The sequence below is a fragment of the Mirounga leonina genome, unplaced genomic scaffold, assembly GCF_011800145.1.
Source record: "Mirounga leonina isolate KUSES-001 unplaced genomic scaffold, KU_Mleo_1.0 Mir_166, whole genome shotgun sequence".
Lineage (NCBI taxonomy): Eukaryota > Metazoa > Chordata > Mammalia > Carnivora > Phocidae > Mirounga > Mirounga leonina.
In genome coordinates, this window is record NW_023270418.1 from 29,163,953 (window position 1) to 29,178,916 (window position 14,964).

The 14,964-nt window shown below is 58.3% G+C and overlaps 1 protein-coding gene across 7 annotated transcripts in view; it reads right to left on the minus strand.

The window, feature by feature from the left end:
* Positions 1 to 14,964, minus strand: part of AHNAK (AHNAK nucleoprotein) — a 99,252-nt gene that overhangs the window by 83,432 nt on the left and 856 nt on the right. For 3 of the 7 annotated variants that reach the window (XR_004680725.1, XM_035013009.1, XM_035013010.1), the window contains exons 2-4: positions 5,212 to 5,310; positions 4,788 to 4,944; positions 4,161 to 4,348 (exon numbers count right to left, since the gene is read on the minus strand). Coding sequence is in view for 6 of the 7 variants with exons in the window: in XM_035013009.1 (XP_034868900.1) it covers positions 4,161 to 4,348; positions 4,788 to 4,944 (345 nt within the window). In the remaining variant the exon portion in view is untranslated. Of the gene's footprint in view, positions 1 to 1,268; positions 3,249 to 4,160; positions 4,349 to 4,787; positions 4,945 to 5,211; positions 5,311 to 5,747; positions 5,773 to 6,020; positions 6,057 to 14,964 lie in introns of those variants that run through there. The other 4 variants (XM_035013008.1, XM_035013007.1, XM_035013006.1 and 1 more) reach the window with 4 other exon arrangements.

Consider the following 14,964-nt stretch of genomic DNA (forward strand, 5'->3'; position numbering starts at 1 on the left):
GGCATGGAGATCTTGGGGGTCTTGAAGTGCATCTCAGGCATCTTAAACTTGGGGCCCTTCAGCTTCCCTTCTGGACCTTCAAGGCTCACATCTGGGGCTTCAATGTCAACTTTGGGTCCAGAGATGTCAGCGTCAGCCTTGGGCAGGTTCACATCCACATCTGGGCCCTCACCTTTCAAGCCGGGCATGCTGAACTTAGGCATTTTCATCTTGGGCATTTTCAGGCTCCAGTCTGCACCTTGGACTTCCACATCTGGTGCTTTAATGTCTACCTTGGGTCCTTTGATGTCCACATCTGGAACTTTCATCTCACCTTCTATTTTTGGTACTGACATATCTAGATTGCCTTTCATTTTGGGTCCTTTAAGATCCAAATCAACATCTGGCAGAGTCATCTTAGGAGCCTTGAAGTGCATCTCAGGCATCTTAAACTTGGGGCCTTTCAACTTTCCTTCTGGTCCTTCAAGGCTCAAATCTGGAGCACCAATATCTACCTTGGGTGCAGAAATGTCCACATCAGCCTTGGGCAGGCTCACATCCACTTCTGGGCCCTCCCCTTTGAGGCTGGGCATGGTAAATTTGGGCATTTTCATCTTGGGCATCTTTAGGTTCCATTCAGGACCATGAACTTCAACATCTGGGGCACTGACATCTACTTTTGGCCCTTTGAGGTCCCCTTCCATCTTTGGCAGCGTAACATCATATTCTCCCTTTACCTTGGGACCTTTCATATGCAAATCCACATCAGGCATAGAGATCTTAGGGGCCTTGATATTCATCTCAGGCATCTTAAACTTGGGACCCTTCAGCTTTCCTTCAGGTCCTTCGATGTTCACATCTGGAACTTCAACGTCCACCGTGGGTCCCGAGATGTCAATGTCAGTCTTGGGCAGGTTCACGTCCACTTCTGGGCCCTCTGCTTTGAAGCCTGGCATGCTGAACTTGGGCATCTTCATTCTGGGCATCTTCAGGTGCCAGTCTGGGCCGTGAACATCCACATCTGGAACATCGATATCCACTTTGGCACTTTTAAGTTCAACATCAGGAACTTTAATCTCACCTTCCACTTTAGGCACTGTGACATCGTATTCTCCTTTTACTTTAGGGCCTTTCAAATGTAAGTCCACATCTGGCATGGAGATCTTCGGGGCTTTGATATTCATCTCAGGTATCTTAAACTTAGGTCCTTTCAATTTCCCTTCTGGTCCCTCAATGCTCACATCTGGAGCACTAACATCCACCTTGTGCCCAGAAATGTCCACATCAGCCTTGGGCAGGTTCACATCCACTTCTGGGCCCTCTGCTTTGAACCCTGGCACACTGATTTTGGGCATTTTCATCTTGGGCATCTTCAGATGCCAGTCTGGGCCCTGAACATCCACATCTGGGGCATCAAGGTCCACTTTGGGGCCTTTCAGTTCCCCTTCAAGTTTTGGGACTGTTACATCATACTCTCCTTTTACCTTTGTGCCTTTAACATGCAAATCGACATCAGGTATGGAGATCTTTGGTGTCTTGACACTCACTTCAGGCAGCTTAATGTCAGGGCCTTTAAGTTTGCCTCCCAGACCCCCTATGTTGACATTTGGGGCCTCCACATTGACCTTGGGCCCCAAAATACTGACATCTTTGGGTAGTTTCACATCTACATCTGGGCCTTCCCCTTCAACTCCTGGAGGGCTGAACTTGGGCATTTTCAGGTTCCATTCTGGGCCATGAACTTCCACACCTGGGGCACTGACATCCACTTTGGGGTCTTTGACATCCACTTCAGGGACTTTGGCTTTCCCTTCTACTTTGGGGAGTGTGACATCTACACCCCCTTTCACTTTAGGTGCAGCCACATTGAGATCTACATCTGTCATAGAGATCCTGCACGTTCCTGTTTTCCCAGAAGGACTACTAAGCGTGGGTCCCGTCAGGGTCCCCTCAAGGCTAGGTGTCTCTATGTCCACTTTGGAGCCCTTAACTGCCACTTGAGGGCCTTTAACATCACCTTGCACCCCAGGCACTGAAACCTTAATATCTCCCTTCAGTTTAGGGGATCCAAGGCTCAGATCCACATCCTGCATGGAGATTTTAGGTTTCTGTATGCTCATTTCAGGAGTCTTGACTTTCGTACCCTTCACCTTCCCTTCCAGCCCCCCAGCAGCAACTTCAGGCAGGCTGACGTCCCCAGACATCCCAGGAAGAGTCACTTCACCTGTGGGCAGTGCCACATCAATGCCAGCTCCCCCCCCCTTAGAACCTGATACAGAGAATTTGGGAACTTTCACCTTGGGCATACTCAGTTTGCCCCCAGGACCATGAATATCAATGTCAGGGGCTTGAACTTCCACACTGGAGCCGCTGAGAGTGCCCTCGATTTGGGGCCCTGAGATGTCCACCCCTATGCTCCCCTGTGGCTTGGCACCTTTCAGGCCTAGGTTACTCTCAAGGGATGGCCCAGTGATCTGGGGGCCCTTCAGCTTCCCCTCGTACCCCTCAATATTGGCAGAAGGAGCACTGACTTCTAGCTGAGGGGTCTGGATGTTCCCGCCAATGGTCAGGCCTGGCTTGCCACCCTTGTGCTCCACAGAGAATTCAGGTACAGAAACGCTCAGCCCTGCCACGGGTGCCTGGACCTCAGGTGCTGTTGAGACACTGAATTTTGGCACCTTCATAGTGGGAATTTTAATTTTCCCATTACTGCCACTCTCCAGAGACGGGTCCTGCACCTCCACTGCCCCACCCCCAAGAGAAGACGAAATGTCCACTCCTGGAACTTGGACCCCTCTTTTGCCACCCAAGTTCAAGCCTTTTGCACTGACATTGACACCTGGGCTCCCCACCTTTATCCCAGGCACGGTGACCTGGAGCTTCGAGTGGCCAGCACCTTGGAGCTCTAGTCCTGAAGCGGAAACGGACCCCGCTCGGATGTCCACAACTGAGCCTGTGGTAGGAGACACTGCCCCCGGGCCCGAGGGCAGTCTGATCACTGTCTGGCCAGAGTGGGTGTCCACATCCACAGTGGAGATTTCCGTCAGTTCATGCCGTGGAATCTTGATCTTGAACTCTGGGCTGCTGATATCGATCTCCCTGGCTCCTTCGCGGCCTGTCACATCGACAGTGTAGGCCGTGACCCTTCTAGTCACCGTGATGGTGCGGCTCTGGGTCTCCCCAGGATCCCCTTCTAGTCCATCCTCTGACCTCAGCCGAGGCTTGATCTTCGTGGTGTAGATGCGCTGGTAGTCCTCATCATCCCCGCTCTGCAGAAAGACACGGCCGGCCGAGGCTGTAGCAGGGTCTGCCTGAGCCACAGACGCCCGGCCACAGCCCAGCTGCCAGCATGGTTGCCTGTTTCCCAAAGCAGCTGGGACCAGAACGGAGGCCCACGGAGCCTCCTGGGGCGGACCACGGAGGGGGGAAGAAAGGGGCTGACAGCCACATCACAGGAGGAAAACAAATTATTTGGGGAAACTCTGGGAAGCAAAAGCCATGGGGGAGAGATGTGGGGTTGACTCCTGCCTTGCGTGGTCTGGAAGAAGGATTTACAATCAATTCTAGATTCCACTCGTCCTGTCAAGTCCCAGGGATGCCTCCCAGCTCTGCGTGGATTTGACCCTTGGGCTCTCAATTCTCAACTCACTGGCTTGTTTAATGGGGAGCCCTCGGAAAGCATTTGTTGAGACTCTGCCGTGCTTGGGTTAACACTTTCACTTTGAGGACCCATTATTTGTTAAATAAACAAGCCATCAGAAGGAGCAAAGAAACGTCCCCCAGGCACTTTGCTGCCCAGCCTCTGACTCACAGATGAGTCCAGGCCTCTGGAAGGATAAAAACGGTGTCTGGGAGGCAGAGCAGGGCACCTGTGAGACTAGTCTGAAGATTCCTTGCCAAGCAGCTGAGCTTCCTCCTGGCATCTAGGGCCAGACAGCGTGAGTGGGTCCCTACGCTGCGGCACTCTGGAGAGACTGATGGAAGACTTTCAGGGGCAACATCAGCCACACGCCACACACAAATAGGAACACACGGTCTGACTTAACAGAGTGCACAGGGGAGAAAGCAGGAGAAGGAGCTACAGAGAGGCCCAGGAGGCAGACACAAGGCTCAGGAAGTGGCCAGCAGGTCAGTGTGGCTACAGGGAGCTCAGGGCACAGAAAGGCCAGTCAGGCACTCACCAGAACCACCTCGGAGCTTCGGGAGCTGAAGATTTCGTGGGCCCACGTCTGGCCAGGCTCAGGGGAGCGGTCCCCCTTGCGATGCAGCTTCAGGCCCACGGTGTGGTGCCCCATGGTGTTCAGCAGCTGGGTCACCTCGCCTGACTGCAGGTTGTCAAAGTAGATGGTGGCACCCACAATCTGGTCCCCTGAGCAGGGCGGAGCAAGAAGCAGGTGAGACCCACGGGGTCTTGGGAAAACAGCACACAACCACCGCATGCTGGACCCTCGAAGTGACTTGCATTCCATGCGTGTCATGACCACCCTACAGGGCAGGTGCGGTAATACCCGTTGCACAGATGAGGAAAGGAAGGCTTAGGGAGGCCCACCGATGCGCCCGAAGTGGCAGAGCTTGTGGGTAGTGAAGTGGGCACTAAGGACAATGTCTCCACCCCCCTATATAACCACTTTCCCCGAGGACTGTGTGGATCGAGGGACACAGAGTGGGCAGGGGAGGGGAGGGCAGGACTTGGGTACCGACCATCCTGATGTCACCGGGACTGGCCCCTCCACGGCCCCTGTGGCCTTCCGTCCGCCGCCCTCAGCCAGCCCAGCCCGGCACCCAGCCCGCACTCTGAGGTGACTCACCCTCTCTGACCACCCCAGTGCGGGCCGCAGGGGAGTTCTGCATCACCTCCTGCACAAAGACGCCATCGTCCCTCTGGGCGATGGTCAGCCCGTGGGAGCCGCTGCCCTGCCAGTTGGGCAGCAGCAGCTCCCGGGTCGTGTCCTCTTCCTTCTCCATCTGGGGTGAGGTAAGGAAACGGGGGCTCAGGACAGTGGGGGCTCGAGGGCATGAGGAGACGAGAAAGCCAAGGATCTCTGGTGCTGTGAACTCGCAGGGAGTGCAGCGTGTCTCAGATGCCTGCTTCTGCTGTGGAAATGGTCCCCATGGAAAGTGGACACTGGCTCATCCCTTCCACCCAGGACCCTGCCTCCCGATGCCACCCACCCTGGGTCCCCCCCTCCCCCGGCCGCCCCTCACCTCCGTCACACCCTCTCTCCCACGGACCTTTTGCAGGACTCAGTTCAGGAGCGGATGCCTTGCCAGGAGCCCGCCCCTCCTTCCTCTCTTCTCAGTCTCTCTCGTCGGGAATCTCGGTCACACAGCCTGGGGAAAAGTGGACAAAGATGCTCACGCTCAACAGGCGGCTTGCTCAAAACCCCGACTGCAAAAGACGGCTGGCTTGCTCCTGTTCCGTTCTCGGGGCCACACCGAAACTCCAACCCTCCCCTACTTCAGTTCCATTCATACATGACTGTCCAACCTGGGATCGCGGAAAGGGGGCTTAGGGGAGCCAGACCCAGATATAAACCCTGGTATCAACCCTGGCTCTGGGGCCCCTGGGTGGCTCAGTCAGTTAAGCGGATGCCTTCAGCTCGGGTCATGATCCCGGGGTCCTGGGATGGAGTCCTGCATCGGGCTCCCAGCTCAGCGGGGAGCCTGCTTCTCCCTCTGCCTCTGCTCACGAGCTCTCTCTCACTCTCTCTCTCAAATGAATAAATAAAATCTTTAAAAAATAAAAATAAATAAACCCTGGGGCACACCTGGGTGGCTCAGTCGTTAAGCGTCTGCCTTCGGCTCAGGTCATGATCCCAAGGTTCTGGGATAGAGCCCCACATCGGGCTCCCTGCTCGGCAGGAAGCCTGCTTCTCCCTCTCCCACTCCCCCTGCTTGTGTTCCCTCTCTTGCTGTGTCTCTCTGTCAAATAAATAAAATCTTTAAATAAATAAATAAATAAATAAATAAATAAATAAATAAATAAACCCTAGTTCTGCATCCTCCCATCTGTGTGCATGTCCCTGGCCAAGTCACTCAACTTCTCTGAACATCCATCTCCTCCTCTGTGAAAACGGAGCTGACACAGGATCTCCCTGAGGACGGAAGGAGAGAGCGCGTGAGCGTGTGTGGAAAAGCTCAGGCGCACACGAGTCTCACAAAACACCCATTCTCTTTAGGCTCTTTATAACAGCTCCAGGAAGGAGACGTTGCTGTCCCCATTTTACAGATGGAGAGACTGAGAGCTGAGGTCCACCGTGAGCGTGCCACTACCCTTGGGCTCTGAGTCTGCAACTCTCTCCCCTACAGCACATCAGGTCTGCAGCTTTAACCGGCGTGAGATTCCACTTCTCTGTGTCTCCAGCACTGAAGGCGACTGCCTGGCAGACCTGAAAGCAGGAATGGTGGTGCCCTCCCTCCCCTGCTGACAAACAGTGACTCTGAGTCACCTGATCCAACCCGGTCCTTAGGACCAGGGGGACTCTCACCAGCTGGGAGCTCCAGGTGCAGCGGGCTGAACCAAAGAAGCCCCAAGCCCCCCCCCCGGGGGCCAGCCCACGCCCCAGATGCTTGAATGCAGCTGAGCTGCCTCCGGGACACGGGGAGTCAGGGCTCATCTGACTGCCCACGCAGGGCGCTGGGCCAGGCCCCCATAGGTGCTGGCACTCGGGAGCAAAGATGCCCTCTGGCCACAGGATGAGCTGTCAGCTGCAGAGGTGCCCTGGGAAGACATGAGGCAGGACTCTGAACACAGCCCTGGCCTACAGCCACCCACGCAGAATGGCAGGGGCCGAGTCATCCAGAAGCAGGTCTGTGAAACCGTGTGGGGGATGCTAAAAATCAGGCAGAGCCTCACCCAAAGCCCCACCCTGAAGCTGTTTACATTCAGAAATTAGTAAACTGATCAATAAATACGTGCATACTGATGGCCTCCTGCATGTGCAACACCGTTGCAGACACAGCAAAGAAAACCGGCAAGGGACAGACACAGCCCAGCCCTGCACCCGCTCGCAGTTTCAGATTGTCACCGAACTTCACTTGCGTGTCCTCCCAGCATTTACTAAATGCGCTCCATGTGCCAGATGGGGAGATTTTAAAGACTGAAGTTCCTGTCCCAGATATAAATTATGAGCAAGGTGCTCTGGGCGTGACTCATTTAGCCTCAGAATGTTCTAGAAGGCTGGGGAGCCTCCTGGGGGGGAATGAAATGTAGAAGGAGAGAACGGGGCAAAGAGAACCTATTATTTGCCAGTTCTCTTGAAGGCATTAGAGTTTGCCTCTGGGGACAGGATTGTGTCCCTCGGAAATTCACGGGTGCTTAGCAGCTCTGGCGAAAGACAGCACCTAGGTCCCCAGTCCTCCACGCGCTGAACTCACGCATGCAGTATTTAGGACACGGGTGCTGCCTAGGAGGCGGGCAGAGCCACTGACGGTGAGCGGCCTATCGGCACAGCTGTGAGCTAAGGAATCACCTCCTCCCCTCCTGACAAGCAGCCCCTACGGGAAGTCACGCTGACCCCAGCGAACAGCACAGCTGCGACTTTAAGGCGCCTTCCCCCAGCGTCCAGCCCTGCGGACCGGGAGCCAGGCAGGGCAGGGAAGGAAAAGGCTTCCAGCCTGAGGGCTTCTCAGCTCTCTGAAGCGACCAACCAGCCTGGCACCCCACTCTTCCTCCTTGAGCAGGCCCCCCTTTTCTCTGCCCAGCAGAGCCAGCAACTAGCGAGGGGCGGAGACGAGCCAGCTCACCCTCGCCCACGGCTCGGCCCCACCCTCCCTCCTTCCCCAATGAGTCACTGAGGCTGCAACGGCTCCAGACATGCAAAGGGTCACGCCTAAAAACCCATCGACAAAGTGACAAAGTGCTTCGTTGGCCAGAGCCCCGGGGCCAGAGGGGCAATCAGCTTCCCTCAGGATGGAGCCCCAGGCCTGGAGTCCCCAAAAGCACAGCTCAGAGGCTCCGGAGGGACTTGCTACGCGCCTCAAGCCAAGCAGCTCAGAAGGAGGGGAGAGAGCCATCGTGAGCGGTGAAGGGTCCACAGCCCGTGAGAACAGGAGCCGTGGGACCGGGGGCTGCAGGTTGGCCCCGGCAGGGCACCCCCCTGGATTCCTGGACGGGAGGGGCTGCCAACCACCCTCCTGCCCCAGCCCAGGGCTCTCCTTCTAGCGCAGCCAGGAGCAACTCCCCTCCCGTCTCCTCTGCTCTGGGCCACTGAGGTGGCAGCACATGGGGGTGCTACTGGGGGACTCGAGACCACGGTGGGAAGGGTCTGTTTACTGCATCTGAGTCCCGGCGCTCAGTCTCTCCCACATCTTTGGAGCCTGTACCAAGGCCAGACGGGCCCTTCTTCTCCTACGTAAGTCAGGTGACGCCAGGCTTCCCCGGGACCTGAGGGTCCTGCCCTGTGGCGACCCAAAGGAGGGTCTTTGGAACTCCGGGGAATTCTGCACATTCGGCCCAAGTGTCATAAGTCTTTGGAGCTAGAGAACACCTTATAGCCATGCTGTCAACATGGTAGCTATATGTGGCTATTTAAATGTATACTAATTTAAATTAAGTTAAATTGAATTGTTAGTTTATTGCTTGCAGTAGCCACATTTCAAGAGCTCAACAATCACATAAGGGCTACCATATTAGACAGGGCAGATGCAGAACATTTCCACCACTGCAGAAAGCCCTGCGGGACTGCACTGTCCGGTATTTACAGATGGGGAAGGCGAGGCCCAGAGAGTGTCAGGGTCCCAGAACCCTGGTCTGCCGCCTCCCCACCCCGAGGTCCACCTGACCCTGGCTCACAGTGTCCTTTATGATGCGAGAGGCTGGAGTGGGGACCCTCTAGGCAGAGGGCTGCTTAGAGGGCCGAGAAAGAGCGAGATGGTATGTCCACTCCACCTGTGAGGCTGAGACTGTGGGGACACCATAACTCAGGCCAGAAGCAGCGAGAGAAGAACAAAGCTGTGCCAACAATTCAAAACTGCAAAGAGGGGGCGCCTGGGTGGCTCAGTCGGTTAAGCATCTGCCTTCGGCTCAGGTCATGATCCCAGGGTCCTGGGATCGAGCCCCCCATTGGGCTCCTTGCTCAGCGGGAAGTCTACTTCTCCCTCTCCCTCTGCCCCGCCCCCTGCTCCCGAACACTCTCTCTCTCAAATAAATAAATAAAAATTTTTTAAAAGCCTTCAAAGAGGAATGTGCAGACCAGGGGGCCGGGGGGGGGGGGTTTGACATGCGGACAGATCCGGGAAGCAGACTCCTTGCCCAGGGCAGAGGGTCTCCGCCAGGGGTGGCGTCCAGAGGAGCATCTTTCCCACCCTGCCCTTAGGGAACAGAGCCCCTTCGTCCCCCAAGAGCGAGTATGAAGTCAGCCAGGGAGGGGGCCCAGCCTAACCACTGCTGCAGCCAAAAACAGCCTCGCAGCCAGCGTCAGGGTCAAGATGACAGGAACTGATAGAGGCCCAGTGCCCGAGAGACATGCCCGTGGGCCTCCATGCCTCCGTGCGCCAAGCCTGAAGCTACATACCAGAGGGACACAAGTGTGATCACATGCCCAGCACGGGACGGACACGGGAGATGAGGCTCCACGGGAGAGAGAAGCGCTCCCACCCACTGCGGAGACGGCACCAACAGCAGTGGGACTTGGACCCAGCGCAATGGCAGGTACGGGAGGGATCAGACCCACCATACACACAAGCCAGGGAGAAGCACCTCCCGAGCCCAGGAAGAATGAAATGACTCACACCCCAGGTAGAGACCTCCACCAGAGGGGAAGTCCCGAACACTTAAAACAGGATGAGCAGCTAGGATATTCAAAGAAAAGGGAGACACACCCAGAGGGGCAATCCACTCTCATAAACACCAGATAGCAAAGAGGAAGAGAAAGCTCTGCGTTGAGAGAAAACCCCCAACAGATTGAGAAAAAGAGAATTCTGCCGAGCTCCTGTGGCGTGCTGTACTTCCAGGCCTGGGGGCTCATTCGATCCCAGACAACCCTCCGTGATTAATAATTAATGTCCTTATTTTAGAGATGCAGCAGCAGGCCTCCAGAGGTAAGATGACTTGCCCAAGTATGAGCGAGGGTCTGAGATGTAAGCCCGGGCTTCCAGGACTCTGTGGCCCCAAAGCAAACAGCTTTTACCTCGGTGGAGGAATGAAGGCGCAAATAAATACACACAGGATGAGAAACCACAGAGAAAGATGCACAAGGGAGATACACAGAAGAGAGACCTGCACTGGAGGAGGGCCAGAGAGACACCCATGGGAAGATGAAGGGGCCTCCAGGCTCACCTAGAGGGAGACCTGGTGCGGGGGGAGGCCTCAGCGAGAGGGGCTGAGATTCCCCTAGGGGACCCAGAGACCCAGGGAGCGCAGGAGACTCGCCCAGAGAGCCTGACGCCGTTCAAGCGCCACAAGCCGCAGGATGGAGGGCCAGGGCCCACAGCGTCCTGTGCCCACACACCAGCCACTTCCTGGCCAACAGCTTGGGGACAGCCAACCCGGACAGGCAGAGTCCCAGGCATCCTGGGAGCCAGGATCTGAGGGGCTCGTTGACGCCATGTCCCCAGGAGTCAGAAATCCTGAGCCACACAGACCCCCAGCTCACCTGTACACTCTCTGGGGCCCCAGCAGGTGAAGGCCAAGAGAGTCGTCCCCTCTGGGGCTTGGGGGACACGAGACCCACTCCAGAGAAAAGCACCAGGAGGGCAAGGCAGCTACTTCTGCTCACTGGGAAACGGGAACAACCACAACAGGGCTGATGCTCATCCCACACAGGGCAGGCATGGCTTCCGGGGCCCAGGCCTCCAAACGGACCTCCATGGAGGCGGCTGCCAGAGCTCTGTCTGGAAAACAGCATGGCCTATTCTAACTGGGGGAGAAGAGCACGATAATCTCAAGAGTCTAAGCCGGCATCAAGAACGTTTACACTCCGTTCATCCTGGGGGGTGCAGCCCAAGGGGGCCTGTTGTGTGTTGGGGGGAGGGTGGGATTATCAGGGAGAATACGACTAACATGCTGCAAGACACAGGCGATCTGGGCACTGGAGAGACATTCCCAGAAAGACACACAAGGACGCGCACACTCCGCGTGCACACAGACATGCTCATCAGCCCTGTTCCCCACTCTTCCCAGCCCTGAGCAGGCCCACAGCCCCGCCTTCCCCAGCCCCCAACAGACACCTGTCCAGGCAGCCCCAGGCCCTGCCCATTATGGAAGGCACCTCTACCTGCCAACCCGGTGCCCGGAGTCTGTGTCTCCCTCTACCTGTGTGCCCCTATCTCCTTGTTCCCTGGCTACCTGGGCCACTGGCCCAGCCCACAGCTCCCATCAGCAGGAAGTTCCTCCAGCTGGGTCACTCCAGCCCTCTCCTCCTGGTCAGCCCCAGCAGGGCCCCCCCCACCTCAACGTCCAGGGGAGCCCCGCTCGCTCCTACCCCACGGGCCTGCTGGGTCCCTCCCTTATACCTTTCTCCACCTCTCTCCCCTGGCCCTCTGTGCACAGCTTCCTCCCACCCCCCAGCGAGCTCCAAGTTCTCACTTCCAGCAGGGAGGGAGATTCCCTCTTCCTTCCATGACCGAGAGGGACTCCCCTCCTCCCTGCCACAGGGGATGGGGGCAGCAGCCCATTATCCAGCCCCAAGTCCCTGCCTCTGGCCGCATAGCCCGGGAACAGAGAGCCTTTACCCAGGACCACGGGGACTAAGACACCAGCTCTGAGGGTGGCACCCTCCACGGGGCAGGGGCAGTGAAGAGGAACACTCCGTCTCACCCCGGGGGGGAAGGTGACAGCCCGGGAGCTGCCAGGGGGTGCAGAAACTCCCCAAGCAACAGGCAAGCTCCCCGCCCAGCGGTCAGGCCCCGCAAGTGCAAGGGCGCAGGGCCAGGCCCCGAGGCTCAGCCGCCAAAGAGCCGCCCCCCAGCCCAGCTGGGACACGAAGCCGGGATCAGCTCCAGGCACTTCCCCTTCCCCTAGAACCTCCGCTCTGGCCCCCAGGGACAGGGCAGGATGCCCCTCCCTGACCAGCCGTATGCAGCGCCTCACTCAGCCGGGGCTTCATTTCCAGAGCTATCCTCCCCCTCCCGAGGGCCTGTGGGCCCCGAAGCCGTCCAGGATGCAGAAACTGACTCTAGTCCTTACCTGCAGCCCCTGTGAAACCTCCACCGCCAGGGCAGAGTCCCACTTCTGTCTCCTGCCCCGTAAGCCCCAGATGCAAGCAGAGTGTCACATCCAGGACCACCATGCTCAGCCAGAAGACCATCCTCCCACAGGGAGTAAGACACACCTCACCGCTATGACACCAGTGGTCACAGGGACGCAAGGCCACCGTGAAACGGCGCCGCCTGGACACAAGCAAGACCCGCAGCTACAACAGCCCAGGCCTCCTCCTGGGGGGACCTGAGGGGCTCTGTCAGAACTCCTGCGCACACACACATTCCTGCTGAGCCCCACTGTGGCCCACCCACGCAGGCCCCCACCCCCGAGCCCCGGCCACCACGCACGGAAGAAACTGAGCTTGCCCAGGAAGGCCTGGGAGCCCAGCGGGATGGTCAGGGACCAGGGCTATGCCAGCTCCCGGCGAGCCTGGATGAAGCCCGTGGGGGCCGAAGAGAAAGCAGAAGGCCCTAGACATAGGCCGCCGCCACCACCTGATTGAAACCAGCACATTCTAGACCTTCTCCAGCAGCCACCTCCCTTCCTGTCCTCAGGCACAGGCAGAGGGTCAGCCCAGCTCCAGGGAGAGAAACTTGGGGGCGTTGGGGAGTGGTGGGGGGGGGGAGTGGGGAAGAGCCAGCAGTGGGAGAGTTCCCATCAAGAGCAGGACTAGCTCTCCTGGTATGCCTCTGTCTGTCCCCAGGCGGTTCCCAAGTTCTGAGGAAGGTGGTGGCCACACTCCAGAGCCCCACACACCCCTCCACCCCCACAGCTTTGCCCCAACCTCTCAAACCAGCTCCTCAGGCTCTGGGCAGTGTGCTCCACCAGCACCAGCCAGCTAATTCCAAACTAAGCCAAAGAATCTAGGCTGGCAATGCCTGGGGCAGCTCCACCCAGGGCCTCCCTGGGACTCAGGTGACCCCGGAGACCCCCAGCCCATTCCCTGCCCTTGTCCGCTGCTAGCCTTCTCCCTCCTCCAGTCTTCCGTGGTTTCCTCTCTCAGGTGCACCCTGGGCCCTGGACTGTAGCCTCACCACCCTGAACCAAGTCTGGCTGGTACAAGTCCCCAGCTCTGTGGGGTTAGCTCTTCAAGGGGCTGCCCAAACCAGGACCCCTGAATCACTGCTAAGGGCCTCCCTGTCACCAGCACGAAGCCCCGCCTGACTTACGTGGCGCCCTATGTGTCCTTGCTCGATGACCAATGTTCCTGCCTATAGTCTCTTCAGGAAAAGGCTTTAGAGAGGGGCTTAGACACCCTCCAAGCCCCATTTTGAAGCTTGCAGACCCTGTGTCCTATGCTAGCCCAGCTCTCATGGTCCCAGGTCCTCTCCCTCCCTGCCCCACCCCACCTCCTTCATACGGCAGCTCACAGCTCGGAGCAAGGAGGTACCCCCAAACCTGGGGCGCCCTTTTACTCCCCATTCTGCACACTCTACCTACCATGTGCTGGCCCAACCCATCATCCCTTTGGGTCAAGGAGAAGGAAGCCTCCCCATTCCGCTTGGGAAAGGAAGTGAGTGCCACACCCTGCCCCAGGGATTTCCCTCCTGGCAGGACAGAGGAAGAGAGGGAAAAGAAAGCAGAATCTGCCCTGCCCCCTACTTTAGACGCAGCATAGGTACAGAGGCCTGGAAATGCCTTCCAAAGCACCTTCAATCCCTTCCTCTCCCCACACCCCCCCCCCGCCCCCGGCCAGCCTCCACCTATCACTACAGCCCCCACACTGTCACTAGGTCCCATAACACCAATCCAGTCCCCACCAATGCTGGACTGTGCAAGGAAGGGCAGCGGATCCCTGCCTTCGGAGGCTGGACTCTAACTGAGAAAACTATTTCAAAAGCAATTATTGGGAGCCCAGCGCCGTGCTGGGGACACAGAGGTAAATATCCGAGACCTTTTTTCTCCCAAACTCCAGGTCATTCTCTAAGGACCCCACTACAGGGGATGGTCCCACTCTGCCTTTCCATAAACGCACTGCACAGAGCGGGGCTGTCAGCAGGACACCGCGGGCTCCCTGGGGCCACCACCGCTCTGCAGCCACACCCAGTGAAAGGCGAGAGCACACACCACGCACACCATTCTCTGTGGCCACATTGTGCAAAGGCGCCAGGGCCGTCCCCCACCTGGTGGGAGTGGTGGGCAGCTAGAGCTGTGAGTTGCCCCGTCTGCCCGCTCGGCTCCCCTGCCACGCAAGGGGCACAGCCAGGCCTGCTCAGACCCCACGTGTCCCTCGCGGCCAGCACCACCCAGGGCTGCGCCCCCCGCACCCCGGGCCCGGGCACTGCAGGGGGCGCCCAGGCCAGCCAGGGGAGGGCCAGGCCCTCCCACGCTGCACTCCCGCTCCCCGCATGGGAAAGCCTTACATAACACGGCGCTCCGAACACACCCTAAGCACCCTGCCTTTCCAACTCCAGGGCAGGACCTCGTTCCCCCAACCCTGTCTCCTGGAGCGCGCGGCTGGAGCGGAGGGTTCCCGAGACGGCAGCTAAGCCCGCCTCCTACAGCGGAGCCGCCTCCTGCCCCCACGTCCCACACACAGCCCCTTCCTCCCCCTCCCCTTTGCCCCTCACCACTCCTCCCGGAGTTCTGGTTTGAATTAGTCAGCGACTCCAACCACCACATTCCTCAGGCTGCTGGCGCCGTGCCAGGCGCTGGGGCGGGGGCCATCCCGCCCGGACGGGTTTGGGAGGGGGGGGGGAGAGCGCCCCGCCCCCGAAAGGGAAGGGGCGGTGCCGAGGGCCGGGCCGCCGCACAGTACCCCCCCTCCCCGCCCACCCCCCGCGCTGGAATCTCCCTAATTACGCCCCCCACCCCCACTCCCACCCGTCCCGCCCCGAGGCGCG